At 34.0% G+C, this 26,285-nt stretch overlaps 1 protein-coding gene across 3 annotated transcripts in view; it reads right to left on the reverse strand.

Moving 5' to 3' along the window:
* Positions 1–10,521: 10,521 nt before the first annotated feature.
* The window catches only part of LOC134238448 (uncharacterized), a 29,724-nt gene continuing 13,960 nt past the window's right edge, over positions 10,522–26,285 (reverse strand). For 2 of the 3 annotated variants that reach the window (XM_062720575.1, XM_062720574.1), the window contains 2 exons: positions 12,066–12,178; positions 10,522–10,805 (listed from right to left, as the gene is read on the reverse strand). In XM_062720575.1, coding sequence (XP_062576559.1) covers positions 10,554–10,805; positions 12,066–12,178 — 365 coding nt within the window. In that variant the 3' untranslated portion in view covers positions 10,522–10,553. Of the gene's footprint in view, positions 10,806–12,065; positions 12,179–21,834; positions 22,097–26,285 lie in introns of those variants that run through there. The other variant, XM_062720576.1, reaches the window with a different exon arrangement.

The raw sequence follows: 26,285 nt of genomic DNA on the forward strand, positions 1-26,285 counted from the left end.
AATAAACATGAAAGTTTAGGTTAGCTAACCGGCCTTTCCCAGCCCCTGGGGCCCTTTGAAACTTTGACAGGGGAGACCCCTTAAGACCCTTAACCCATCCCCAGTGAAAGATTGTTCAGGTTCCCAGAAATGGAGGACAAATGAATGCTTGAAATATGCCCCACGCTCTTGGCACAACTTGGTTGTGCCACTACAGCCCCATTTAGAAGGTGGGAAATGATAGCCCTAGGACCCCTGTACCTTCCCCAATAATCATTTGATGAACACTTCAAAGATAAGGCGTATAATAGCTGGCCTTTTCCCGTTTCACAATATACAATGATGAAAAAAACATGAAAGTTTAGGTTAGCTAACCGGCCTTTCCCAGCCTTTGGGGCCCTTTGAAACTTTGACAGGAGAGACCCCTTAAGACCCTTAACCCATCCCCAGTGAAAGATGGTTCAGGTTCTCAGAAATGGAGGACAAATAAATGCTTGAATATGCCCCACGCTCTTGGCACCACTTGGATGTGCCACTACAGCCCCATTTTGAAGGTGGGAAACGATAGCCGTAGGACCCCTCTACCTTGCCCCAATAATCATTTGATGAACACTTCAAAGATAAGGCGTATAATAGCTGGCCTTTTCCCGTTTCACAATATACAATGATGAAAAAAACATCAAAGTTTAGGTTAGCTAACCGGCCTTTCCCAGCCCCTGGGGCCCTTTGAAACTTTGACAGGGGATACCCCTGTCAAACCTTAACCCATCCCCAGTGAAAGATTGTTCAGGTTCACAGAAATGGAGGACAAATGAATGCTTGAAATATGCCCCTCGCACTTGGCACCACTTGGTGGTGCCACTACAGCCCCATTTTGAAGGTGGGAAACGATAGCCGTAGGACCCCTCTACCTTGCCCCAATAATCATTTGATGAACACTTCAAAGATAAGGCGTATAATAGCTGGCCTTTTCCCGTTTCACAATATACAATGATGAAAAAACATCAAAGTTTAGGTTAGCTAACCGGCCTTTCCCAGCCCCTGGGGCCCTTTGAAACTTTGACAGGGGATACCCCTGTCAAACCTTAACCCATCCCCAGTGAAAGATTGTTCAGGTTCCCAGAAATGGAGGACAAATGAATGCTTGAAATATGCCCCTCGCACTTGGCACCACTTGGTGGTGCAACTACAGCCCCATTTTGAAGGTTGGAAATGATAGCCCTAGGACCCCTGTACCTTGCCCCAATAATCATTTTATGAACACTTCAAAGATAAGGCGTATAATAGCTGGGCTTTTCCCGTTTCACAATATACAATGATGAAAAAAAACATCAAAGTTTAGGTTAGCAAACCGGCCTTTTCTAGCCCCTGGGGGCCTTTGAAACTTTGACAGGGGATACCCCTTAAGACCGTTAACTCATCCCCAGTGAAAGATGGTTCAGGTTCCCAGAAATGGAGGACAAATGAATGCTTGAAATATGCCCCACGCACATGGCACCACTTGGTGGTGCAACTACAGCCCCATTTTGAAAGTGGGAAATGATAGCCCTAGGACCCCTCTACCTTGCCCCGGTAATCATTTGATGAACACTTCAAAGATAAGGCGTATAATAGCTGGCCTTTTCCGATTTCACAACATACAATGATGAAAAAACATCAAAGTTTAGGTTAGCTAACCGGCCTTTCCCAGACCCTGGGGCCCTTTGAAACTTTGACAGGGGAGACCCCTTAAGACCCTTAACCCATCCCCAGTGAAAGATGGTTCAGGTTCTCAGAAATGGAGGACAAATAAATGCTTGAATATGCCCCACGCTCTTGGCACCACTTGGTTGTGCCACTACAGCCCCATTTAGAAGGTGGGAAACGATAGCCGTAGGACCCCTCTACCTTGCCCCAATAATCATTTGATGAACACTTCAAAGATAAGGCGTATAATAGCTGGCCTTTTCCCGTTTCACAATATACAATGATGAAAAAAACATCAAAGTTTAGGTTAGCTAACCGGCCTCTCCCAGCCCCTGGGGCCCTTTGAAACTTTGACAGGGGATACCCCTGTCAAACCTTAACCTATCCCCAGTGAAAGATTGTTCAGGTTTACAGAAATGGAGGACAAATGAATGCTTGAAATATGCTCCTCGCACTTGGCACCACTTGGTGGTGCAACTACAGCCCCATTTTGAAGGTTGGAAATGATAGCCCTAGGACCCCTGTACCTTGCCCCAATAATCATTTGATGAACACTTCATAGATAAGGCATATAATAGCTGGCCTTTTCCCGTTTCAAAATATTCAATGATGAAAAAAACATCAAAGTTCAGTTTAGCTAACCGGCCTCTCCCAGCCCCTGGGGCCCTTTGAAACTTTGACAGGGGATACCCCTGTCAAACCTTAACCTATCCCCAGTGAAAGATTGTTCAGGTTCCCAGAAATGGAGGACAAATGAATGCTTGAAATATGCCCCATGCACTTTGCACCACTTGTTTGTGCCACTACAGCCCCATTTTGGAGGTGGGAATCGATAGCCCTAGGACCCCTCTAGTTTGCCCCAATAATCATTTGATGAACACTTCAAAGAATAGCTGTTCTCTAATGGTTTTTTCGGGATATAATGTAAAACCCAACGTCCAGGTTAGCCTACTAGTTCTTTGCGGTCCCTGGGACCCTTTGTAAGGTTGACAAGGGATACTTCCACATACCCTCAATCCATCCCCAGTAATTAGTTTGTTCAAGTGGCCAATAATTTATAACAATTGATACTCTACGCACTTGGCACCACCTGGTAGTACCACTACAGTCCCGTTCTGATAGCAGGAAACAATAGCCCTGGGGCCCTTCTACCTTGCCCTAGTTACGATATGCTGGGCACTTTATAAATCATGGGTATAATACCTGCCTGTAGTATTAAAAATGGTCTTGGAACCACTTGGCGGCACCACCACCACTTATTACTGATAACGGTTATTAATTATCTTATAGACCCGTAAAAGTTGCCCGGGTAATAATATTCGAAATATACTTCAACATAGTTTACACTTGTGTAATATTTCAGTTTACAATCGATAGAGTAACCAATTTTCAGGTTAGCTTATTGGCCCTGTCATATTCTTTAGGTCCCTGAAAGAGTTGAAAAGGTATTCTTCTTGAAGTAGTTAACCATCTCTCAATGCTTGTTTGATCAAGTGGAGTAAGATGATTGGGTAATTTATTTCTATTTTTTTCAGTTTTAAGAAAGCACATTTTTTCTTCAGGTGAGCCTTACTGCCTCCGAGTGTCTGATTTATTATGTATTATGTAATTAATTCTAAGCATTAATCATCCAATCATTAGCCCTTAATTATGTAAAATAAAGTATTAAAAACAGTATTGTCTCTCAGTACTCTCAGTTCTTTGATGAATTTCCTTATTGGCTGCTAGCTTCTACGGGCTTAGTGGCTGCTGTTATTGGCTGCTAGCTTCAGCCTGGTCTGAATTTTTGGCAAACTCTCGACGTTCTGCTCTGAAAGGTAGAGTATTTGGCGTCATTTTTTGAATGCATACATTTGAGTTATTATATAAATTATATACCATTCAATTTCCAAAATCCTAGCCTTTTTTAAAAATGTTTTGAACGTAGCAGATCTGAAACGCGGCATTTTTGGGCCAAAACTGTACTTTGTTCTTTTAAACCTTTGTAAACGAGATCGAATCATACATATGTCGTAAAAATTTTGAATTTACCGGGTGGCAGTAAATTCAAAAACAACATAACACATATTATATTGTTTCGATGTCTCCAATACCACGAATATATGGAAAATCCTGCTCAAAGAGGAGTTTTTCCCCTTTTTGTCGTTATTCATTAAATTCATCATTAAAATCCTGCTGCGCAAAAATGTAATTAATAAGTAAGTTGAATGTGGTCTGCTTATGAGAGTATACAGTGTTTTATGAATCAATATTCAAATGGCAATGAACGTAGAGTTTCTGATAATATCGTTATATAATGTCTGCTGATTTTCATAAAAGTAGACTTTGTAATTAGTCAAAATCATTAATTCAACCTTAGAGTTTGGTCCACTCTAAAAGAATACTTTAACAATGACCATAACTTTTTAACCATTAGTACTAGGGCTTTCATATTTTACAGGTGTATTCCTTGTGACAAGACCTTTCTTTTGAAACCAAATAATTCTAAAACAGTTTAAATAAATTATTCTGCAAATATCTCCAGGAACAAACCAGGTGTTCGAGTATGACGACACCCCTATCACGTTTTCCTTCGTAACACAGGCCAGTCGTACCTACAGCGGACAAGGGTTCACGGCAGTCGTAACGGCATTCACGGAAAAATCTGGCGCCAACTGCTCGGGGACCGACGTCCTCTGTGACAACAATAGGTACACCTGTTCATTCGATCCTGATATTGAATTGGCCTCACTGGACACAAATATGTAATTTTCACTAACACAAGCTGGCGTCAATGGCAACAAAACAACATTGTTTAAAGAATTATTTTTTTAATATTCTTACCAATCCATCATACATGTTCTTTTCCACCTTTTCATTTAGGGATTTCAAATAATTATTGTCCCTGAAATTCTAAACAAGCTTCAATTGTGATCTTATTTGTTTTAGTTGTAAAAAAGTGATGTTGCTTATGAATTGTTGTGGCATATTCACTTGTTTTGATAAAATACTCCAACAGTCTGTTGAGAGACTTGGTTATAAGCTATGTTTATTTGTTCGTTTCATGTAAGTCTACATATTTTGTATCAAAATAGGTGTATAAGTACTTCGCTCGTATGTGACGGAGAACAAAACTGTGTAGACAACTCAGACGAAGCTTCCTGTTCAAGTACAACCGGTGCAGCAACATCAACAACTCCGTCTGCCTCGACTTCAGCTGGCGCAACGACCTCCTCTGCTGCAAACGTCACATCTTCCAGCCAATCAACAACGCAGTCATCCTTAAGCTCCTCCCTCAGTGCAACTACCCAATCACTGTCAACTACAACCACACAGAAATCCGAAGAAAAGGTTAATAAATACAATTATTCATACCTTTAGTTGTTTATTTATCATGTATTCTTAGCAAAGAGACATTTTTTTTATTAAAATACCACTGATTCAAAGACATTATGGAGATAATGAATAGTATTCAAGCTTAAAACTCGATTCAACAATGCATGTGCAAATCAGGAGCAGAACGAACATGATACGAATACAAGTTTTCCTGAATTCATTTATTTAACGTTATTGTTTTTCATTTTACAGACAACCTTTGCTGGTCTCGGAGAGAAGGCTGTCCTCGTCATCATCATTCTGTCATCTGCTGTGGTCGTTACCATTATCATCACTGCCATTGTCTATAAGGTTTGGTGCACACAGAACGTCGTTCATCCAGTGCTTGAAATAGAAGAGGCTCCAACAACATCTTTTCAACCAGCCTCTAAACCAGGTCCCAAACCGCCTCCGAAGTCGGCCCCTAAACCAGGCTCTGAGCCTACTCCTAAAACAGCCCCTGAACCGGGTCCTAAATCAGTACCACGGGGCAAAGCCCCGACCATCGAACAAACTAAAGCAAAAACAAACCCTTCAAAGAAAACGCCACCCAAAAAGACTTTGAAGAAAGATGCCTGGTAGAGAATACATTTTTGTCCATTAAAACAATTTCTTCAAGCTTTTCTTTTTTTAAAGATTTTTTTGTCTATATTAATAAATTCAACAGAGCAGAACCTGATCGATCTTAATCTACCCGGGTATAAACAATACAAATATGTAAAGAGGACATGAAACATCGACAGTTGGAAATTCCGGAGTGAGTATCCCCTGTTGACCAGGTACATCTTCCGTGAACCCTATGTATTGATCTAGTAGACGGAACGTCAGTATAAAAACAAAATCCTAGAATTAATATAAAACAATTCGGCCAAAATACGACCCAATTTTTTTTATTTGTTAATTGTCATTATATCAATCGTAGGATTTTCGAAATGCCGGCTTTAAACATTTTTTTAAAAATCTTTGTAACATTAACTTATCAGTGAGTAGCATGTATAGCTTTAATTATTGATCGTACTTGTAGAAAGCTTTTGAGTAGCAAATAAGTTGGGAGGTATAAATGTCATTGACAGATGATATCGGAATTTTACAACATAAATAAAATAGCTGAATTCATATCTTTAATCATACAATTAAGTTGTTAATTGGCCTTTATTGTCTATAGTCAGAAATCATCCAAATATGAAAAAAATGTGACAGACTGTGGTGTCTTATTTCAAGTTCACCAGATATATCGAGTCAACATATAAGTGAATGAAAATAATTGATAACACACCGCCGTGTCTCTGAATATCGAATGGAAATGAATTTCCTTGAGTGTTTGAATTTGATCTGCATCATAGAAATATAATTAACAGTTCGCTAATAAAGAATCAGAATTGGTGTCCGCTAGAATTCCAACAATATGTCCAAAATTGTTTCCAAGGACCGCATCATCTTTGATAAGCTATGCAATGTAATAAAAGCGATGATGTATGTACAATTTGAATTATTTTGAAGTTGAATTGGTGGCACGAACTAAATATATACACCCCTACTAATGTGTTCGGAACCTTTAATTTTTCGGTATTCTGCACATTATAAAACCCGATGAGTTCAGAGTAGCTCTGGCGGTGGCTCTGGCGAGAGAAAGCGAGACTACAGCGAGATAGGGTAAATTATTCACGGAAATGTGTCTAGGAAGTGACTTGCACGTGGAGACTTGGTAAACAGAAAAGTTATGTTGCGTTTCAGTTTTCACCACCCTATAATATCTGTAGAAATGTACTTCAATCTATCTCTCTTGAATTCATTCAAACCAAAATAAGTATTCTCTATGATACAATTTCTGCAGTCATGAAGTGAAACTTCTTTTAGGACAAATATTCTAGCATGGGAACCGGGACTATATATTTTGGCGTCAGATTAGCAAATGAGGCACCAACCTGACTTTAACTGACCAATCAGTTGAATGAGAATTGCATTATGGGTTACTACGAATACTACAGGAATTTTACGCTTGAAAGAAAAGGAAAATCTTATGGCGATCGGAAAGGCACAAAGACCATTTTCCCATCCATTTCGTAAATGAAAAGAATCTTTTTTAAATTGTATTATTTTCATGCTCACAATGACACACAATTCATTTGTTGAATAAACGATGGAAGTCTAGGTTTCTCGATCAAAGTCATGTTCCAATTGAAAGCGATTTGCGTCTCTATTAATTCTTTTGTTGAACTATCGGTGAATAGAATTGTCAGGTGGATTCCCTAGCCAAAACACGTGATCAGGAGTATATAAATGTAAAAGCTGTTTCGTCCATTTAAATGCATGAGATGCTGCTCGTTTTCCCTACCGTTGTTGAAGCGCTGGTGTTCTGAACTTGACACATTTTACATTTTATTTAACATATTTTTGTCTTATTAACAAAAGATTAAAAAACGCCCGTGAAATCTTTCATACTTTCTAATCTTTGTATTTTTTTTTTGATTCTGCACTCCATTGACGTGATCATAGATTGACCTGAACCACGTGTTCGAAGTAAAATGTAAACATGTATTTGGCATAAACGTTGCTATTCAACGATTGGTCAGTTGCTCATGGTAAGAACCTCTGTGCGCATTAATAACAATAGCCATATAAGGCAAACAAAGGTTTGTAAGTGTACATGATATTACACATTTTTACCAGCGTATCTCAGTGTGCTCTAATTTTAGCCGTAAATTATGATAAGATATATTGTTGTTTTAACCTTCCCCCCTTTAGCCACCATTTTCTGTTGAAAATCATGGAAGTCTTTCAGAAAGGTCTGGAAACACATTTTTCACAGGACATCTTTTCAAAAGAAACAGACTATACCAATTTCCTATTTACTACCAATCTTATTTATAAAAACCTGTTTCATCCTATATCCTTTGAATGGGTCAACCTTAACCACGTGTCTTGAATTTAAATCACAATAACATTAGTAGGGGTGATATATATTTTCATATTATTAGTATTTAAAGGCAGAGTTTTCTTACCGGGTGGTAAATTCCAGGTGAGGGAGGGGCTTATTTTGCACAGGTGTGAATGCCTTGGGGGCTAGCAGTCTACCTGTGGTCATCTGTCTCCTAAACCCTATACACAGGAAGTGATTTAATACACAGTGAAATACTCAAACTTTACCTGGGTTGGGAATTTTGAGACAATTTTAGAATTATATAGTAGTAAAAAAGTTTTTCAGTTATAACCCTACCCATTTAAAAAATTATTATGATATCATACTATAAATTCAATATTAAAACAAAGATTTTTCTAGATATTAGTGTATATGTGTTAATCAAAAAACAACTTTGTAACAACTAAATTACATCTAATTCATTCATCCCCAGGATCCCATCTAATAAGTGAATAAAAAAAAGGAAATATGTGACCCATGATTAGAAAAATTAATTTAAATTTTATCACTTTTCATGCTGCTCTGAACTTTACAAATAACATTTCCACTTTGGGTTTACCGTTTAGCATATCAAAATTAAAATTCAAAATTTCTTTTGATTCGGGAAAAAAAGTTTTTTGTAATAAAGGTTAGTTTTTTTAATGCACATTATATTATAATCCTTTCAAAGACTAAAGGTATATTTAATACATAATTATATTATCAATCTAACTTTCATAGTAATACAGTTTCTGTGTACCATGTTCAGTAAACATCAAAGGGTCAAAAGTTAATTAGAAGGTCACCACGAGTCCAAATCAAGGTTTACAGAGTATACACAGGGACCAGTAAGTAACTGTCAATCAAGTTCCAGCATCCAATGATGGACCTTACGCACTTAATTGACAGGGCTACCCAGACCAGGTATTTTTGAAGGCGGTGCTTAAAATCTCTGCCTTTCAATATGAGAGACAATATCAAAATTCAAGGAACTTTTGGAAATTTGAAATCACAATATTTAATTAAAATCAACAGCTTAAAAAACTTACGACTTTTCAACTTTCCACACAATCATTCCCCACGATAAATTAAAGTCCAGCTAGGCTTTCTGATATCATTGACAGCTGCTTTTTCAATAAAAATGGAACTTCTAAATAAATGACCTTGTCATTGTTCATTTGCAAAATTATTTAAAACATTCTGCATGTTCTGATTATACACAAAAATACTCTGAAGTTGATATTAAAAAAATGCTTGAGTTTTTAATTGACAATATCTATGTGGTTTTTGGAGATCAGATATTCCAACAATCAACTGGGATTCCAATAGGTACAAACCCCGATTTTAGCATTCCTATATTTGTATTCATATGACGCGGATTTTGTCCAAAATCTTATACATGAAAAGAAGAAAACGCTTGCTGTTGCCTTCAATTCGACATTTAGATATGTCGACGACGTATTGTCAATTAACAATGGTTACTTTCATCCTCATGCCGATACGATATATTTCTGTGAGCTTGAAATAAAAGATACAACAGAGTCTGACACTCCACTTTCATATTTGGATCTTTTACTAAAAAAAATGGTTATCTAACAACCACGCTTTATGATGTGATGACTTTAACTTTTCAACCGTCAACTTCCCTTATTTACGCAGCAATTTAACTTCATCACATGCATACAAGGTTTATATCTCTTAGTTGATTCAATACGCAAGAGCATGCTCTACGTATGAACAATTTCTATAACGAGGTAAATAATTTAGAAACAAGGTGCTGAAATAAGAATACAGTTGTATCAGCAGTCTCGTTTAAAGTCATCATTTCGGTAGTTCATGGTCGATGCAAAAACATTGTCAGCAAATACAATTTATCATTGAGTCAAATGCTGACTGACGTTTTTCATACTAATTGCTAGGCCATTATAATACATTGTCGGATTTTCCCGTTATTCCTCGATCATGACAAGGAGCACATGACGGGTATGATCAGGGGATGCTCACTCCATGGCACGTGATCCCACCTCTGATGTTATGGAGGTCCGTGTTTGCAGTCCTCCAATTTGGAATTGTTTTATGAACTTTTAAGCTTGATTACCCTTCGTTATATCCATATAGTTCATCATGAAAAAAAAAATATTGACTTTGAATTGGGTATCCCGATTCCATGGCAACCAAGGTTACAACTAATATAAAAAAAACTATCTTTAGATTTTACAACCACTCACACACCTGTATTATATTATGATATAAAAATCCAAATCTGCTATTATGCGTGGCCAACCTTTTTTTTTTATAATCACAGAGAATTGGTCTTAATATTAGTCTATACATACTTGGCCTGGGGGGCCATAAAACTTAAATGAGCTCACTTTTGATCTCAGTCTCACTTTTACCAAAGGAATATATGGTGGAAAAGTGAAAATAAGATCATAAGGGAGCTCGTCTAAGTTTTATGGCCCCAAGGCTTGATCAATTTTGATTGTTCTTGACCTTCTGCCTCTGTTAACAGTACTTGACAAGGTCTGTGTTATTACAAAAGATTCATCAAATTAAAGTCAGCGAATTGTATAAAGTTAAATGAAATTACGTAATGACAACAATTTAAAAAGCTTCATAGTATAATTAAAATATTTCAAGTCAAATAACACATTAATAAGACTGTAATAATTAAATATAAAATATTTGATGGCGTCACTACACGTGATCCTGTGTTACATAGGTCACTATCTCGACAGCAGTTCTTTGTCACACAACCACGTGATCCGTGAAGTTCGGTAGAACAGTTCTCAAAGTCATTTTTAGGAAGACAGTTCCAAGCACAGCCTCTCACTGTGGAATCATAGATTCTGTTATCCATCGTACTGTACATAGAGTAGTATACTTTCTGAAATGAACCAGGATTAAAATTATATTAATGATAAAATTCTTTCAAAAGCAATTTGCAATACTGCTCGATTGCATTTACTTTCTATATGTATGAATTTTAATTCAAGGGTTTTCATTTCAATCATTTATTAGCTAATTACTGCGGTATATCCGCAGTAAAAGAACAAATATTATAAAAGGTGGTCATAAGGAACTTATCACGCTTTTAATTTCAAACGATTTAGAAATATGCGATAAGTCCATAAAGATATTCATTTTAAAGGTATTTAAGCACCCCGTGAAGTGATTATAGCTCGAACCTGAAAATCCTGTCTGAATAAACATGTTTTCAACATTATTATAGAACTGACTTTGCAATAATGTGACGTGTGCTGAAGTCATTATAAATTATATATTATACATGTAGAACTAAGTTCGAATAATGTGACTTGTGGAAATGAGAACCTTTTTTTAATTATTGTAAAATATTCTGACCTGCAAATAATGCAACTTATGCAAGTGAGCACGTCTATTTTACATTACTATAGACCGTCCATTGCAATTATGTGACATGTCAAGTGAGCACAATATATTTACATTGCTATAGACCTTCCACTACAATAATGACGTGACGTGTGGTCAAATCAACTCGTTTCTTAAAGCTGAACATGACTCATAAATAGGCACACGCCATTTTCGATAATACTATCTACGACATCAGCATCTGGATACCCTCTTCACATTCATTACACCTGACTGCTCTATTGTCGCAGATATCGGCGAGGAATGGCGATCCATGTTCTTGCTGTTTATCCTACATTACCTCTGTTTACATTCAATTGCAGTTTTGCAGTTTTGTGTGTTTGTTTGTATGCTGCACTTGTCTTTGCTACTGTTTCTTTGGTATATTATAGAGTTTTTTGTCGCTGCTGAGTGCTGTATATAGTCTACGTCAGTCTACGTAAGTGAGCGGTTTATATGGTGACCTTTAGATATACCGAGTGACCAATCGAATATGACGGACCACGTCCTTTTAGAATCGTGTTCAGCTTTAACATTATCATAGTTCTAACGAAGTGAGCACGTATCTTTACATTATATTTTAGATCTTCCCATGCAATAATATGACATGCACTAAAATAAACACGTTTTATTTTATAAACCTTCCATTGCAATAATGTGACGTGTGCAAATGAGCACGATTTGTACATTGTTATAGATCTTCATCTTCAATAATGTGACGAGAGCCATACTTGTTTGGTTTGAGTATTAGGTTTACCTGACAATATTGCCCGGGAGAGCACTGCTTCTTTACAGCCTTATAGTTTTCACTTGGATCTAAATCACAGTCCTTAGAAATACAATGCCAGCACTTTAAGCCCAACGAGATCCCTGAAAGTTAGAAATAATTAAAGCATGAATAATATTGATAAGCATGAATAAAATAACATTAATAAAAATGTAAATATTAGTTATATGAAAACAATTCATACGTCCTAAAACGATAGGGTTTATAACTTTATATAAAAGAATTCCAAAAATCGTTTCAAACATCAAACATAATTATAAACCAAAGCATATTTTTTTTTCATACGACAGACTTATCTAGATCTTCAAATTTATTTACTTTATGTATTTTTCAGTTATCACTTCCCCTTCCTTAATTTAACATCAATTAAGCAGATACAGGATATGTAACTAAGGAATATCAATAAGACAATTTTTCGCGCGTTTCTTACATAAAAAACATTATCAATTTGCAAACTTTGGCCACGGAGCTGAGTTTAAAAAGAATAAATCACAGCCTGAGAGTCAAAAAGAATCGAATAATTATAAGGTTTTCGTGATTTACTTTGATGCTCTGTGGTAAATTGTGCAAAAAGCATCTGGACCACAGAAAGAAAAACTAAAAGACATTCGATGGAAACTTCAGACGAAACCGATAAGAAAGAAAGTTAATACTAGTATATTATAGTAGAGATTTATTTGTCTGTCTGTTAAACACTCTTTCTGAAAGTTTTTCACACAAAGCCGCCACCACATTTTGGTGGAGGATTGCAAATTGGCACTCACGGCCTTTGTGCAGTGAGGAATCTTGCTCGTGACAGCATCTACTGTGGTACTATTCTTAGTTTATAATACACTCTCATCCGAAGGACCGGTCTCAATATCTCCAGCGGGATTCGAACCTGCGATATACTTAGTACGTATTAACTCATTATTCCGCGACTTTAAAGCAAATGTTCTAACCACTAAGCTTCGAAGGCGAATGGAAAAGAATTGATTAAACGTAAGGAACTATCTGCCTTAGAGACTTGATTTGTAGCAAAACCTGCTTTATGATATAAAGTTTTGGGGCCATCACTCTATATCTAGCATGACTATTAGTAAAATATATGACAATAACTAAAAAGGATTAAACAAAAATACAAACATTACAGCTTGTTTGGTGTAGTGGATAGAGTATCTGCTTTCGAGTCGCGAGGTAAGGAGTTGATCTTTACGTCGCGGGTTCGAATCCCACTTCAGGACGTGAAGACCGGTCCTAGCTTCGGATGAGACCGTATAAACAGAGGTCCCGTGTCGCAGTAGGAGTTGAAACGAAAAAGATCCCTCACTGCTCAATGCCCCTAAGTGCCGAAGTTAAGGTCAAAATTTGCAGCAGCTCTCCACCGGCATATGGTAGCGTCTCATAATGAGTGAACAATTCTCGAGAGGGACGTATAACAACAAACAAACATAACAAATCTGTAAACAGGGTATTAAAAACAAAATGTTCAAAAAGTGGGACCAGATGGGTGCCAAGGAGGCCTAGGAATTACCAGTCGCGCATTCACGTCCGCCGTGAGCCTTACGTATGGCATAATCAGACCGAAGGAACATTTCGTAGTATAAAAATAAATAGTTCACAAGTCAAATTTAGTATAAAAACTTAGAACAAATAATTCACAAAGTATTATGGAATATGTCAATACGAATACAGCCCCATGATAGTAGATTAAATCTGCTGACAAAGTCATATATCAAACATACAAGTAGATGTTGCGAAATAATGACAGTAAACGATATTGTTGAAATCTCTGTTTCATCAACTTTTGTATTCATATGAAGCAGAATTTGTTCAAAATCTTATGCGTGAAAAGAAGAAAACACTTGCTGTGGCCTTCATCTCAACATTTAGATATATCGAAGACGTATTATCAATTAACAATGGTAATTTCCATTCCTATGTCGAAACGATATATCCTGGTGAGCTTGAGATAAAAGATACCACAGAGTCTGACACATCTGTTTCATACTTGGATATTTTACTTGAAAAAGACGTGAATGGTAATCTAACAACCAAGCTCTGTGATAAACGTGATGACTTTAACTTATCTATCGTCAACTCTCCTTACTTATGCAGTAATATACCTTCATCACTTGCATACGGCGTTTATAAACCACAGTTGATTCGATACGCAAGAGCATGCTCTACGTATGAACAGTTTCGGCGGATGTGACTGGTCGGCAGGGCATGCTCACTCTTCCATGGCACCTGATCCCACCTCTGATGTTTCAGAGGTCCGTGTTTGCTCTGCTCCTATTTTTTTTTTATTGTTTTATGGACTTTGATATTGAATACTGTTGGTTATCTCCATATCCTTCACTTGTATGTTAGTAACCTGGCTTTAAAAATTGATCTTATTCAGGGCATACTCTTCAGTATTGAATAATTTTGGAGATATAAACCTTATAAGCAGCGAAATATTACAGCATAAGCAAGATAAGCCAACGAAGCGAAATATGACGTCATTTCCTTTGTCATGCAGCTCATTTTTTAATTGGACACCAATATCTATAGTCAGTAAATCATGTTATTAGAGGAAAAAATCCGGTCTATTATATAAAGGAAAACCTAATTACTCTCTTAGAGCCATTAATAAGAAAGATACGCTGATAATTAATTTCCTTTTACCACCGTAATTACGAAAGAGGTTTCATTTAACAAGATTTATCATGTTGATGGGTCCGGCGTCTTTTCATGTTTTTTTTTTAAAAGGAGATGATCCTATCCTTTGTTTGATTTCATTTCAGCTTGTAAAATGTCTTCCCACGAATTTTTATCTTAAAATAAACTTTGTGACTACAAGAAAGTTTATTTTTCAAAACCCTATTTATATGCATACGTATCGCAAATAATTAATTGCAAAAAAGCCAATCTAAGACTTTCAAATTACTTTCAAACTCCTGTTGGCAATCTGTCTTTGCTTATTATGAGTAACATTTGCAGAAATGAAATAAATTTAATTTTGTCCTAAATTGAAAATAAATTTCATTAATTTTTCGTATTTCGGCTAAATATCCATGCCCAAATTTGATACTTAGCTTATAAGCAAGAAAATACACGGCATTTGTTGATTATTCCTGCAAGTAATCATAAGACAACACTCTAAAAAAAGTTTTACTTGTTGTTTTTAAAATAAGATATTAGATTAAGAAAAACTAGTAATTAGTAGTAATTCATTTAGTCTGAATAGCAAGTAAATGACTATCATGGTTAGTAATTGTACACACAATCAGTAATAAGGATGAATTCATTTAGTTATAAAATGATTTACTAAGTATCAGTAGAATTACTTAAACTATAGGAATTATATTACTTTTAAGTTAGTAAATGAACTACTCATTTTTGTTAAATTATTATTACTTAATTTAGAGATAATATGCTTTCTATTTACTAAATTTTATGAATTATTACTAAGTAAATGTAATTCTGAAATTAATTAAAATCTAGAATATTATTACTCAAAAGAATAATAAGTCAATGAAAAACTTATCATATTTACTAAAATCGACTTTATTTACTAGAAACACTGCAGGTACCGACCCTCTAACATGTGAGTACTACTCACAGATTTCTTTATCAGAGATCCCTAATTGGGCCCTCTGAATAGTTTCATAGAAGAAATCTACTTATGATGGAAACAATTATACTTTCAATTTCTTTTGCCAATTTCTTTGTAATTGTTTTATTATATATTACAATAAAACATTTGATTCCAACTTCGAAAGCCTTAAAATCTGAATAAGTTGTATCTTTTTAAGGACCATTTTATAAATGGTTAAACATTTCAAGTACTTAATATCGCAATTTTTATTAGTGTGACTTTTTTTTCACATGAAGGAATATTTAGAAGAAAGATAACTCCTCCTCACAGACAATTAATATGGAAGCCAAAAATTCAATCCCGATAGTAATTAGACTACCATATTTAAGTAATTACTGCTCTGAATTCTCCTTGATTTAGTAAATAAATTTTTGTTTTAAGTAAATCAATTAAATACAATTTAAACAAGATCGATGTGTTTGTGAAACACCTACGCCCCCGTATGGCAACATAGCAAAGGTTAAACTTTTCTTATATGCAAATTTAAATTATTGATATCTCCAAGGTCAAAAGGTCAAGGTTATTGGTATCTAATGAAAGGTCCTGTCACAAAAAATACATATGTGAAATACGGAAACACTTGCCTCAACCCTTCAGGAGTTATGGTCTAGGTTATCAATTTTGAAATGTAGGTCAAACTCCAAGGTCAAGGACAAAGGGACAGATTTGGTGGTACCCAAAGAAAGGTCTTGTCACAAGGATGAACTATGTAAAGTATGAATGCACTAACCCTAATCCTTTTAAAGTTACAGTCAAGGTTTGCTTTTTTTTAAAAGTGGGTCAAACTCCAAGGTCAAGGTCAAAGGGTCAAAGTTCTTGGTATAGTATCTCAAAATGATTACATATCTGTAAGTATGAAAGCACTATTCCTTACCGTTCAAAAGTTATGGCCAAGATTAAAGTTTTTTTACAAGGATGGAAATCTCAAAGGTCAAGGTCAAAAGTTCATAGTTGTTGGTATTCAATAAAAGTTCTTTCAACAAAAAATATATATGTGAAGTATAAATGTATATAAACTGGTATTTACTGTTAAAAAGATTTGGATAAAGAATAAGTTTGGATTTTTTGTGTATAAGTGAGTCAAACTTCAAGGTCAAGGTCAAATTTGGTGATACTCAAAGAAAGGTCTTGTCACAAGGAATACACATGTGAAATACGAAAGTCATACCTCCGCTAAATCAAAAGTTATGGGCAAGGTTAAAGTTTCTGCGGATAAACAGACAAACAGATAGACAGCTAGACAGACAGACGGACACGACAAAAACTATATACAGTACTGTGCCCCCTAAACTTCGTTTACGGGGGCATTAAAATATTAATAATATATATGGTAAATAGTGGTAAAATGTAAGTAAAGACCAAGTAATGTTATTACTTATATACACAAATTTAAGTAAATATAAATTACTAAGTAAAACTTTTTAGTATGTAAGTAAAACATTTCTTTAAAATAAAAAAATCAAGTAAAACATTTGAATCTATTAATTGACATATATTTCAGTAATTGATTTGAAATTTTAAGTAAATGCTTAGTAATTATCTATTACTTATCTTTGTTATTTCAAGTAAAAAATGACTACTAAGTAAAACTTTTTTAAGAGTGAAGAGTTAAGTATTATGTATTTTTCAAATTGATTTGTCTGCGTGTGATTATGCATGGTCTTTTTTAATTAAGAACGATTTAAAATTTTCTATCAATACTAAGATCAATTTACGATATAACAAGGATAAATGAACTATAAATTAATATTTTACGTACCTAAACACGACAGAAAGAAAACACCAGAAGGGATAATTCCCTTATTAATGTCCCTCATTTTACAATCCAAACATATTTATAATTTTCTTATTTCCAGATTAATATATGGACATTTCGGTCATTGTAGTTATTCCCTTTAAAATAAAAATCCAACGTGCTATATGTCTTTTAGTCCTTTGTTATTTCTAAATATAAGATTTTCGTCATATAGGTGAAAAAAAAAAAGATTTTTAAAGTCGTGGTATATCACAGCAGTTAATCTTTAGAACAGATAATCCGTATCTGGTACGAGCTAATTCAGAACACTAATTAAAAAGCAATTACTCATTACTATTTCAGAATTCCCTGAGGTTAAAACATCAAATGGTTTAATCAATCATTCAAGGTTTTGTTTAATCTCAGGTTGCAAGGACGAAAGTTTTCATCCTTGAATCTACCATATACCTCTGTAATCAATACTTAGATACATTACTCCTTGATTTACTAAAGTAAACATTGCAGAGGTAGGTCTTCTTGTTTGCGCTCTGTTTTGTGAGTGCACATGTTCCTACTCTGAACTAAGGCATGCCTTTTCCGCTTTCATACACAGTCCAAAAAGTTCATCATTATATGTTTTGAAGTTTCTTTAAATATTCTGTTTCTTTTCTTTTTATGAATATCATTCCTCATATTTTTAAAAATCACATTCGAATATATCACTGTCTATTTGATCAGCACTGCGATTCACTTTTAATACAAATGTTTTTGATCAAAGAGAAGATGTACGTTTAAACGATGTAAAATCAAACGGACCTATTTTTGTATTCATATGACAAAATCTAGAAAACACTTACTTTGGTCTTTAACTCGACATTTAGATATTATCAATTAACAATACCCGGTAGCTACTTTCATTCACACCTCAACACGATACATCCCAGTGATACTTGAATATTTTATTAGAAAAAGACAGTAATAACAACAACACTTAATGAAAAATGCGATGACATACTTTTCAGTCGCCAACTTCCCTTACTTATGTAAAAATTTACCCCTATCACTTGCATACTGGGTTAATGTCTCTCGTATGATTCCATATGTAAGAGCATGACTATGTATGAACAATTTCTAGGCAAGCTAATGACAAACGAATTAATGAAACATTAATAGAAACAGTTTCTTTTAAATTCATCATTGCGCAAGTTTTATAGTCGATACAATGAACTTGTTAGCAAATACAACCTTTTATTAAGTCAAATGCAGATGAAATTTTTCACACTTATTGTTAGGTCCGGTGAATTGTCTTAGGATTTTCCCGTTTTCTCCGATCTTGACAAGAAGCACAAGCGGTTGTTACAGATGGACAGGGAATGCTTGCTCATCCATGGCACCTGATCCCACCTTTGATGTTGTAGAGGTTCATGTTTGTTCTGCTCATGATTTGTAAAGTCCCTATGGACTTTTGAGCTTGAATACTGTTTCTTATCTTCATATGTTTCATGCAAAGAGACTCATTGAGTTAGAACATCATAATTCTTGTCTTAATAAGATACAAAGATACTTTATCGACCTTAAAGACTGCTGTTTCTTTATAACATCTCCCTGTGTGGGAATAACGGCAGAGTATAACTTTTTCAATCACACTTAAGATTTTTAAGTATTTCCTTGAAGCATACATGTACACAAAGATGCAACATAAAAATTCCAAGAACATGGGGATTATATTGTTCTCGTCATTTCCTCAGCCATTCTGTAGCCTCAGAACATACCATTTTACTGCAGTTTTGTTGCAAAGTGACCATAAAATGAACAGAGGTTTATCGTATATGTCTGTAGAATATCAGCTCCCGACGTCTCTAAGCACTTTAGACATGAGAGAAAATCAGAGATCTCAGAATAAGGCTTCAACAATGGGGAATAGATTGTAATATTCTTTTTCAATATTTTAATTTTTTCGTCAATGAGATACATGTATATATCATAGTTTAATAAAAATATTTATAATCTTTTTACCTTTTATACAAAGATCCAGTATTTTTAGGGTTCATTGGGGTATTGGGGTTAATCAGAAACGTAAATGAAGAAATATAATCCGCATGTTTTTCAACCATTTTGCATGCTATGGGTTGTAGCTATCAAGTAAGTAGAAAATATAGCATGAAATATGAAGATAATAAAAAGTAATCAAGATCAAAAGTTCATTGGAACAAAACAAATTAAAAGCAGAGCAAACACGGACCTATTAAAACATCAGAAGTGGGATCAGGTGCCATGGAGGAGTGAGCATCCCTTGTCGACCGTGACCATACTCGCTGTGTGCTCCTCGACATGGTTAGGCAAACTGATATAAAGAATTTAATGTTCTTTTTTCCAATACGCTTGTACTCAAAATACCACTCAAAATAATTAATTTACAAATATCACGAACAAAATTATTGTTCTCAAAGAAATTAATTGTGTGCGGTGTGGAGATACCGATTTTTGTTTCGTTTTGTTTTTTTCTGAAATACATGGATAGCCATTATATAAAAGAGGCTGATAGTTTTAGATTAATGTATTCCTAACGTCATTATGATAAAAAAAAAACCCCTAATTTAAATGAATTATTGCATGTATTTACAGTTATGTCTTGATTAAGCTTTTAATTAAAAAGATTTTAATGATCATGGAAAGTCCAGAGTGCTGATAAACTATAACGAGCACAGATGCACTTTTATATATTGAATATATTGTATGAAACCATGCATGAAGATGGCAAAGTTTGTAAGCTATCTTGTGCATTCAGTAACGAGAGGCTGAGAAAAATTAACTAGGTCAGATATTAGGAAGGTGACAAGGTGTCGGATATGATTAATATTGTACAAGAAAATTATGCATATCCCTCAATCATCAATACCCCAAGTGCACTTATAAATGTAAACTTTTAATATTTCTATCCCAATCAAATTGAATAATAAAAGTGTTCGATTCATAAATTTATTTTTATGAATTCTTATAAACGCCATAAAATTCTGCAAATGAAATATACTTCTACATCCATTCATAAAGTTACAGTAGCTAACAGATCCCCGATTCCCTTAAAACTGACAGAAAAATGGAAATTAACCAAGTTTAAAGTAAACTTTTTAAAAAATATATATTTACACAGAGGGTAAACGTGATTTCTGATACTTCTTTGGTGTTTTTCACACCTCTTGCCAAACTTTTCAATATAATTGGTGTTGGAGGTTATTTAGAAGAACTCGAAATATCTTCTTACAGAATTAAAATAAATAGGGACAAAGAACTAAGAAGCTTTGAATTCTGTATTCTGTATTTATCGGATTGAGTTCGGATTGAGAACGTGAATATAAACCCACAATGAACAAGCTAGTCCTGAAAATGAAAGGTTCGTGTATTAATAGGCAATTTATTTCCAAATATCAATTATGAGATTTATGACTTGGTTTTGAATGCACGTCAGAATAATTTCTTTCGATATTGATAGTTCTTACAGATAGGAACGGCGTGAGAAATGTGGTAGTTATTAACTGTTTGACATTCAGGGTAAAAATCAGTCAAAAGAAAGGCAAATCCAAAATCGAAACCCTCAACATTCGTCTGACTTGTAGATTAAAAAAGGATCGATTGTCTGAGAGGTAATAATCAAGTATCATAACAGATTATTATACACGTGGTGGTTTTTTTTTTTAAATTGACTTCTCCATACTTTCGGAACTCTTTTTCATAAACCAAGGAACAAAAGGGCAAAAATCGGAATTCTAAGGAATCAATACGTATAAGATCTTGATTTTGATGCAAACTTCTTATTGAAAAATAAATTGCATACCAGTGCATTGAGTTCAACATAAAGCAAACAATTTGCTATTAGAGTTGACTGATTAAAGAAGTATATATAGGAGAGAAGAGATGCACGTTAACATTACTTGCTTTGGAAGATACTAATAATGTGTCAGAAAAGTGCATTTTTAGACAATGGGTCTAAGGGATATTAACGAAAACAAGAATTAAATTTTATAGTGAGTTGCATTCATCACCATTTAAGAGGTCGAAAAAGCAATGCATGTACATATAAAGTACATTAATTGTATGTCAAATTAATCAGATTAACATGCACATTTTGAATTTTTAATCTGGTTAGTATTAAGAAATATGTAATGAATTGTTTTGTCAATAGTATACACTGAAAGAATAGGTCGAATATTTTATTTACCAAATGACATACTATATAATGTAAAAGGTCAACGAAACTAACTTATTCATATGATCCCAAAATATTAAGGTGGTTTCAAATAGTTTAATACAAAAAATAAAACTAATATTAGGTTTCAGGACTACAGAAAAATTAATTCTTAAACAATATATGTTATAATAATTACCTGATATTTGTAAGAAAATCCAGAAAGTCAGTAAATACACAAAAAATCGCACCATTTTATATTTCTAATGCCATTTTCTCTCCTATACGCCTTCCACCTTAATGCATTTCCCCTTCCTCAGAATTTCAGATCTATATTTAAACTTTTTCTGGCACTGCTTAAATAAACAATCACATCCAAATATTTGTTTACTTTGCAGAAAATAATCATTTCCCAATCACCTTATCATCGAGTTTTCATCAGAAATTATTCGTTTAAGACTAATTGTAGGCCGACTGAATCTTATTAGGCGTTAAACTAATCCCACCTTCTCGCTTTACGTGATAACGGCTTTAATATAGTGAAAACAAAACCAAGACACAGCCCCTGCTTAGGGAAATGGATTATTAAAGCATTGATCCTTCCAGATCATTTTATGCACTATTAAAGTCTTTTACTGCGTTTTTATGATATATTATCCAAAATACGACGATTCCATCCCATGTACTTACCATAACAATGCTAATTTTTGTCTAGTAACTTTAAGAGTGAATGAATTCTTGAGCAAATCTTCATTTGCGTAATAAACACATATATGATAATTCTTCTTAATAATTTATCGCCCCTTAGTGTTCATTGTCTATCATAATTGTATCAATTTGTCAGTACATAATTTCTTATGAAATATGAACAATTTATAATTATTATAAATTGTATTTTCCCTTGGTCCTAAAATTGTGATATTTTTTTATCTTTACAAATGAAATAGGAATTATACTTGTAAATCATTAAAATTTAAAAATATCCATTGTTATGAATCATGATTTAGAGGTATTATCGTCATTTCAACTGCATTATTCATTACTGCCCAATAAGGATCTGAACATTACTTCAATTAATTATCAGGAGACGGATTTACGTAAGTTTTCCAAATTGCCGCCGACTCCTGTTATATCTTCGCTTAATATCTGTACGGTAAATTTGAAATAAGATTAAACAAATTAAAACAAGAAAACATTGATGTAAACATCAATTGTCGCCCGGAAAATATATAAAGTAAACAATGAAAATGAGTCTTGATCAACAAACCGCTTCGATATGTGTAAAAAGGCATGCGTTTAATTGATGGAGACGATAGTCGCATATATTTTTAAAAGCTTGTAGTCGGATAAAAATCAATCAAAAACGATACAATGTTAAACTTGATCAATTCCTCAAGTAAATGTTGGCTGCATAAAATATAAATTGAAGTTAGACACACGCATGCATCATTTATATTCAAAAATGTATTAATTATCAATTTTAGAATATAAAACACGAACAGAGCAGAGTACATTTTTATCCGAGAAGTAAAATTCGATGTTCTAAAAAAAGGGACCTGTCGTTGTTTCGATAGTAAATGATAAGTAACTTTATATATTAAACATGAAAAACATATATATTTTTACAGATTCACTTCATGGAAGTACTAGTAAATATATTATGTATCTCGTAATTTATAAACGGAAAGAACATTCTGATTAACAATCTTTTCAATGTTTAGAAAATCTTTAATTCTACATAACTACTCCCACCCCAATCCCCATGCACCAACACTTAAACTTATATGTATAGAGCAGCCCGGTCCTCCGGGCTGCATTTATCCTTCTTAGATCCGCGCCCTATGCCTTTTTCAGCAAAATTTACACACGGCGCGGATCTAACAAGTCTGATTTTAATTAGGTAACATTATTCGATTAACACCGTTAAGAAATTAAAAAAAAATACAACCATAAAACGAAATACTTTTTCATTAGGGAAGAATTTCACCTAGTTTTTAAGTCTACAAAAATCTCCACATGAACAAAGCCAGTTCTAGTGTTAACAGGTGCCTGTATTTTGGTTCCTTTAATTATGACATCTTTACGACCGAGAAAAAGGCAGGTTTGAAGAGGGGCTTCGTGCAACAGTTTTAGCTGCTATGAATTTCATATTGTTTAACACGAAAAATGTCATAAAATAAACATAACTAAAGCTACAGTACATATCTTTCTTCAAAGATTGTTTTGTCTTTTCGATGAAGAATGTTAAACAAGTCTCGATGAGTAATACGCATTTTTATTAATAGAATTTTCGAAAATTAAAGGAATGAAGTGGCAAATAAGTAAATTTCCTATCAAATTTATGATGAATAATTTTAGGCTGATAAACACGTTTCATTTTGAAATTTTATTTAATTTATTGTAATGAATGTATGTCAAAAAAAAGTATTTTTGATATTTCTATGTCAATATTCATATTAAGTAAACATTAAATATTAAGTAACTGGAAAACTTTGTCCAACCTTTTTATTTTACAATACTGACAGCTGGCATCGTAAAACTGACAGAAATCGAACGACCTTGTATTCAAGGTGTTACCTATTTCGAACTGATTTCTTATCAGGTATGTTTTAAGTGCAGTATTGATGCGGAATTTTAGAAACATTTAGTAATGACAGTAACCCCGGGGTTATGTTGTGTTTCATTATTCTAAAACTTGTAAATACAGGGACCTTTCATGTATCTGGTAACATGATAACTTTCCTTGCTAACTTTCATTGATACGACATTTTATAGCCATCTCCTTAAGAAGAAGAGCTCCATATAAAGAAATACAAAAATGATCAAATTTAAAAAATAGTCATTACATCAGAAACTTATTTTCTGGTAAACTATCAGAATAAATAAATTTTTTTATGTGAACAAACTAACATCCACAATTATCAAAGGATTACACTTTGTAGTGAGTTGAAATTAGCCCAATTTATCTGGAGATGCCGAAAATGTGAAAAGTTTACTGACAACGTTTGCCACAGACAGACAGATTGATCATCGACATATCCTTGAATTTTATATTGAAAGTATATTGGAATCTTCAGTGACAACATCTAGGTCCTATGACAAACTGTTATAACGATAGATATCAATTTATCAGCCAACCACCTCTCATTTAACTCCTTTATTCAAAAACTTTCAGAAAAATTTTCTCTGTTGCCTTAAACAACGTTCAGATGAATCGAATACATGTATGTTTTATCATATTTCATATATGACTCAATATATGCCATAAACTTGAAATAAAGACAACACAGAAACTGACAAATCAAATTTGGTCGTAAAGTATTTGTAGACGATGAGGGTCAACTAACAAATCACTTGTATGATAAAGAAGGTGATTCTGGCCTTTCCATCGTCAAATTAAATTTTCTGATTGATGCAGTAATATATTCCGCTTACACCTGCATAAATGTTTGTTTATGTCTCCCAACTAATTTGATATAATCAAAAGCATGTTCTGGATGCGTTCAATTTTTAAATCAAAGGGGCCACTGACATGTAAGTTTTAAAATTACAAAACCTCAAGCAATCAAATTAAAAGTTAATTTCGAAAATTCTTTATAAAAATTCTAAAAATTCTTTAAAATTACCTTGGTAAGAAAAACACGAATCATAAGTTGTATTTTGCCGACACATTTATACTCATTGTTAAGCATTTGATTTTGTACTATAAATTTCAATGTGGATGTTTCTTTATCTTATTATAAGATGTGGCTCACGACATGGTATACTTACCCTTCCTAGGCAACTGATTCCAACCTTGAAATTTCCAGGGGTCTATGATTTATGCCCTCTTTACAGATTTATATTATTTGCTGATTTTTTTTTAGATCAATCACTGTTCGTTATTTTTACCATCTTTATTTATTTTTACGTATAAAATAATAATATTAAATTCTCAAATAATTACGAAATATTAATGAACATTTTGAAATCATATGTTCATCTGAAACTTGCAATGGATCAAAAAGGAAGAAATACATGTGAATTTCGACGGCTTTGTATCAATATGTTTTTATGTAATGTCCATACATTCTCAGTATCTTAAAGTAAAGGAATTAGTTCGGATCATATTCCGATTTTACATACCAGAATAACACCTTCTGCATATTCTTATCTGTATAGAAGGAAAATCGAAACTAAATTGCTGGCGTTTCTTATCGTATCAGTAGCACGATAAATCCTACACTAAAGCGTTACAATCTTTTTAATCTCCCCTCCCTTAAAAGTGAAAACATCGACATGATGACCTGCCATGCTGTTATAACAATCCATGTTAGAATACATACACCATTAAGCAGTATTAAACACTCCAAAAAATGAACGTTGTCTGTTTTTATCATGAAATACAGCTGTATATGGAGATAACAAACAGTATCCAAGCTGAAAAGTCCACAAAACAATACACAATAGGAGCCTCCAAAACATTAGATGTGGGATTAGGTACCTTGGAGGAGTAAGCATGTTTATATCATTAATTCAGGTTGTTCATTTGTTTGATGATTGTATTATTTAATGATTGTAATAACAATACGTTTTCCTTCTTGTTCGATCTGGTTTTAAAATATTTTGTGAATTTTTAAAATGAAATATGAATTTTTTGGGGGGAACATT

This window comes from Saccostrea cucullata, unplaced genomic scaffold, assembly GCF_032062105.1.
Source record: "Saccostrea cucullata isolate Sc308-1 unplaced genomic scaffold, CSIRO_AGI_Scuc_v1 ctg6608, whole genome shotgun sequence".
Taxonomy (NCBI): domain Eukaryota; kingdom Metazoa; phylum Mollusca; class Bivalvia; order Ostreida; family Ostreidae; genus Saccostrea; species Saccostrea cuccullata.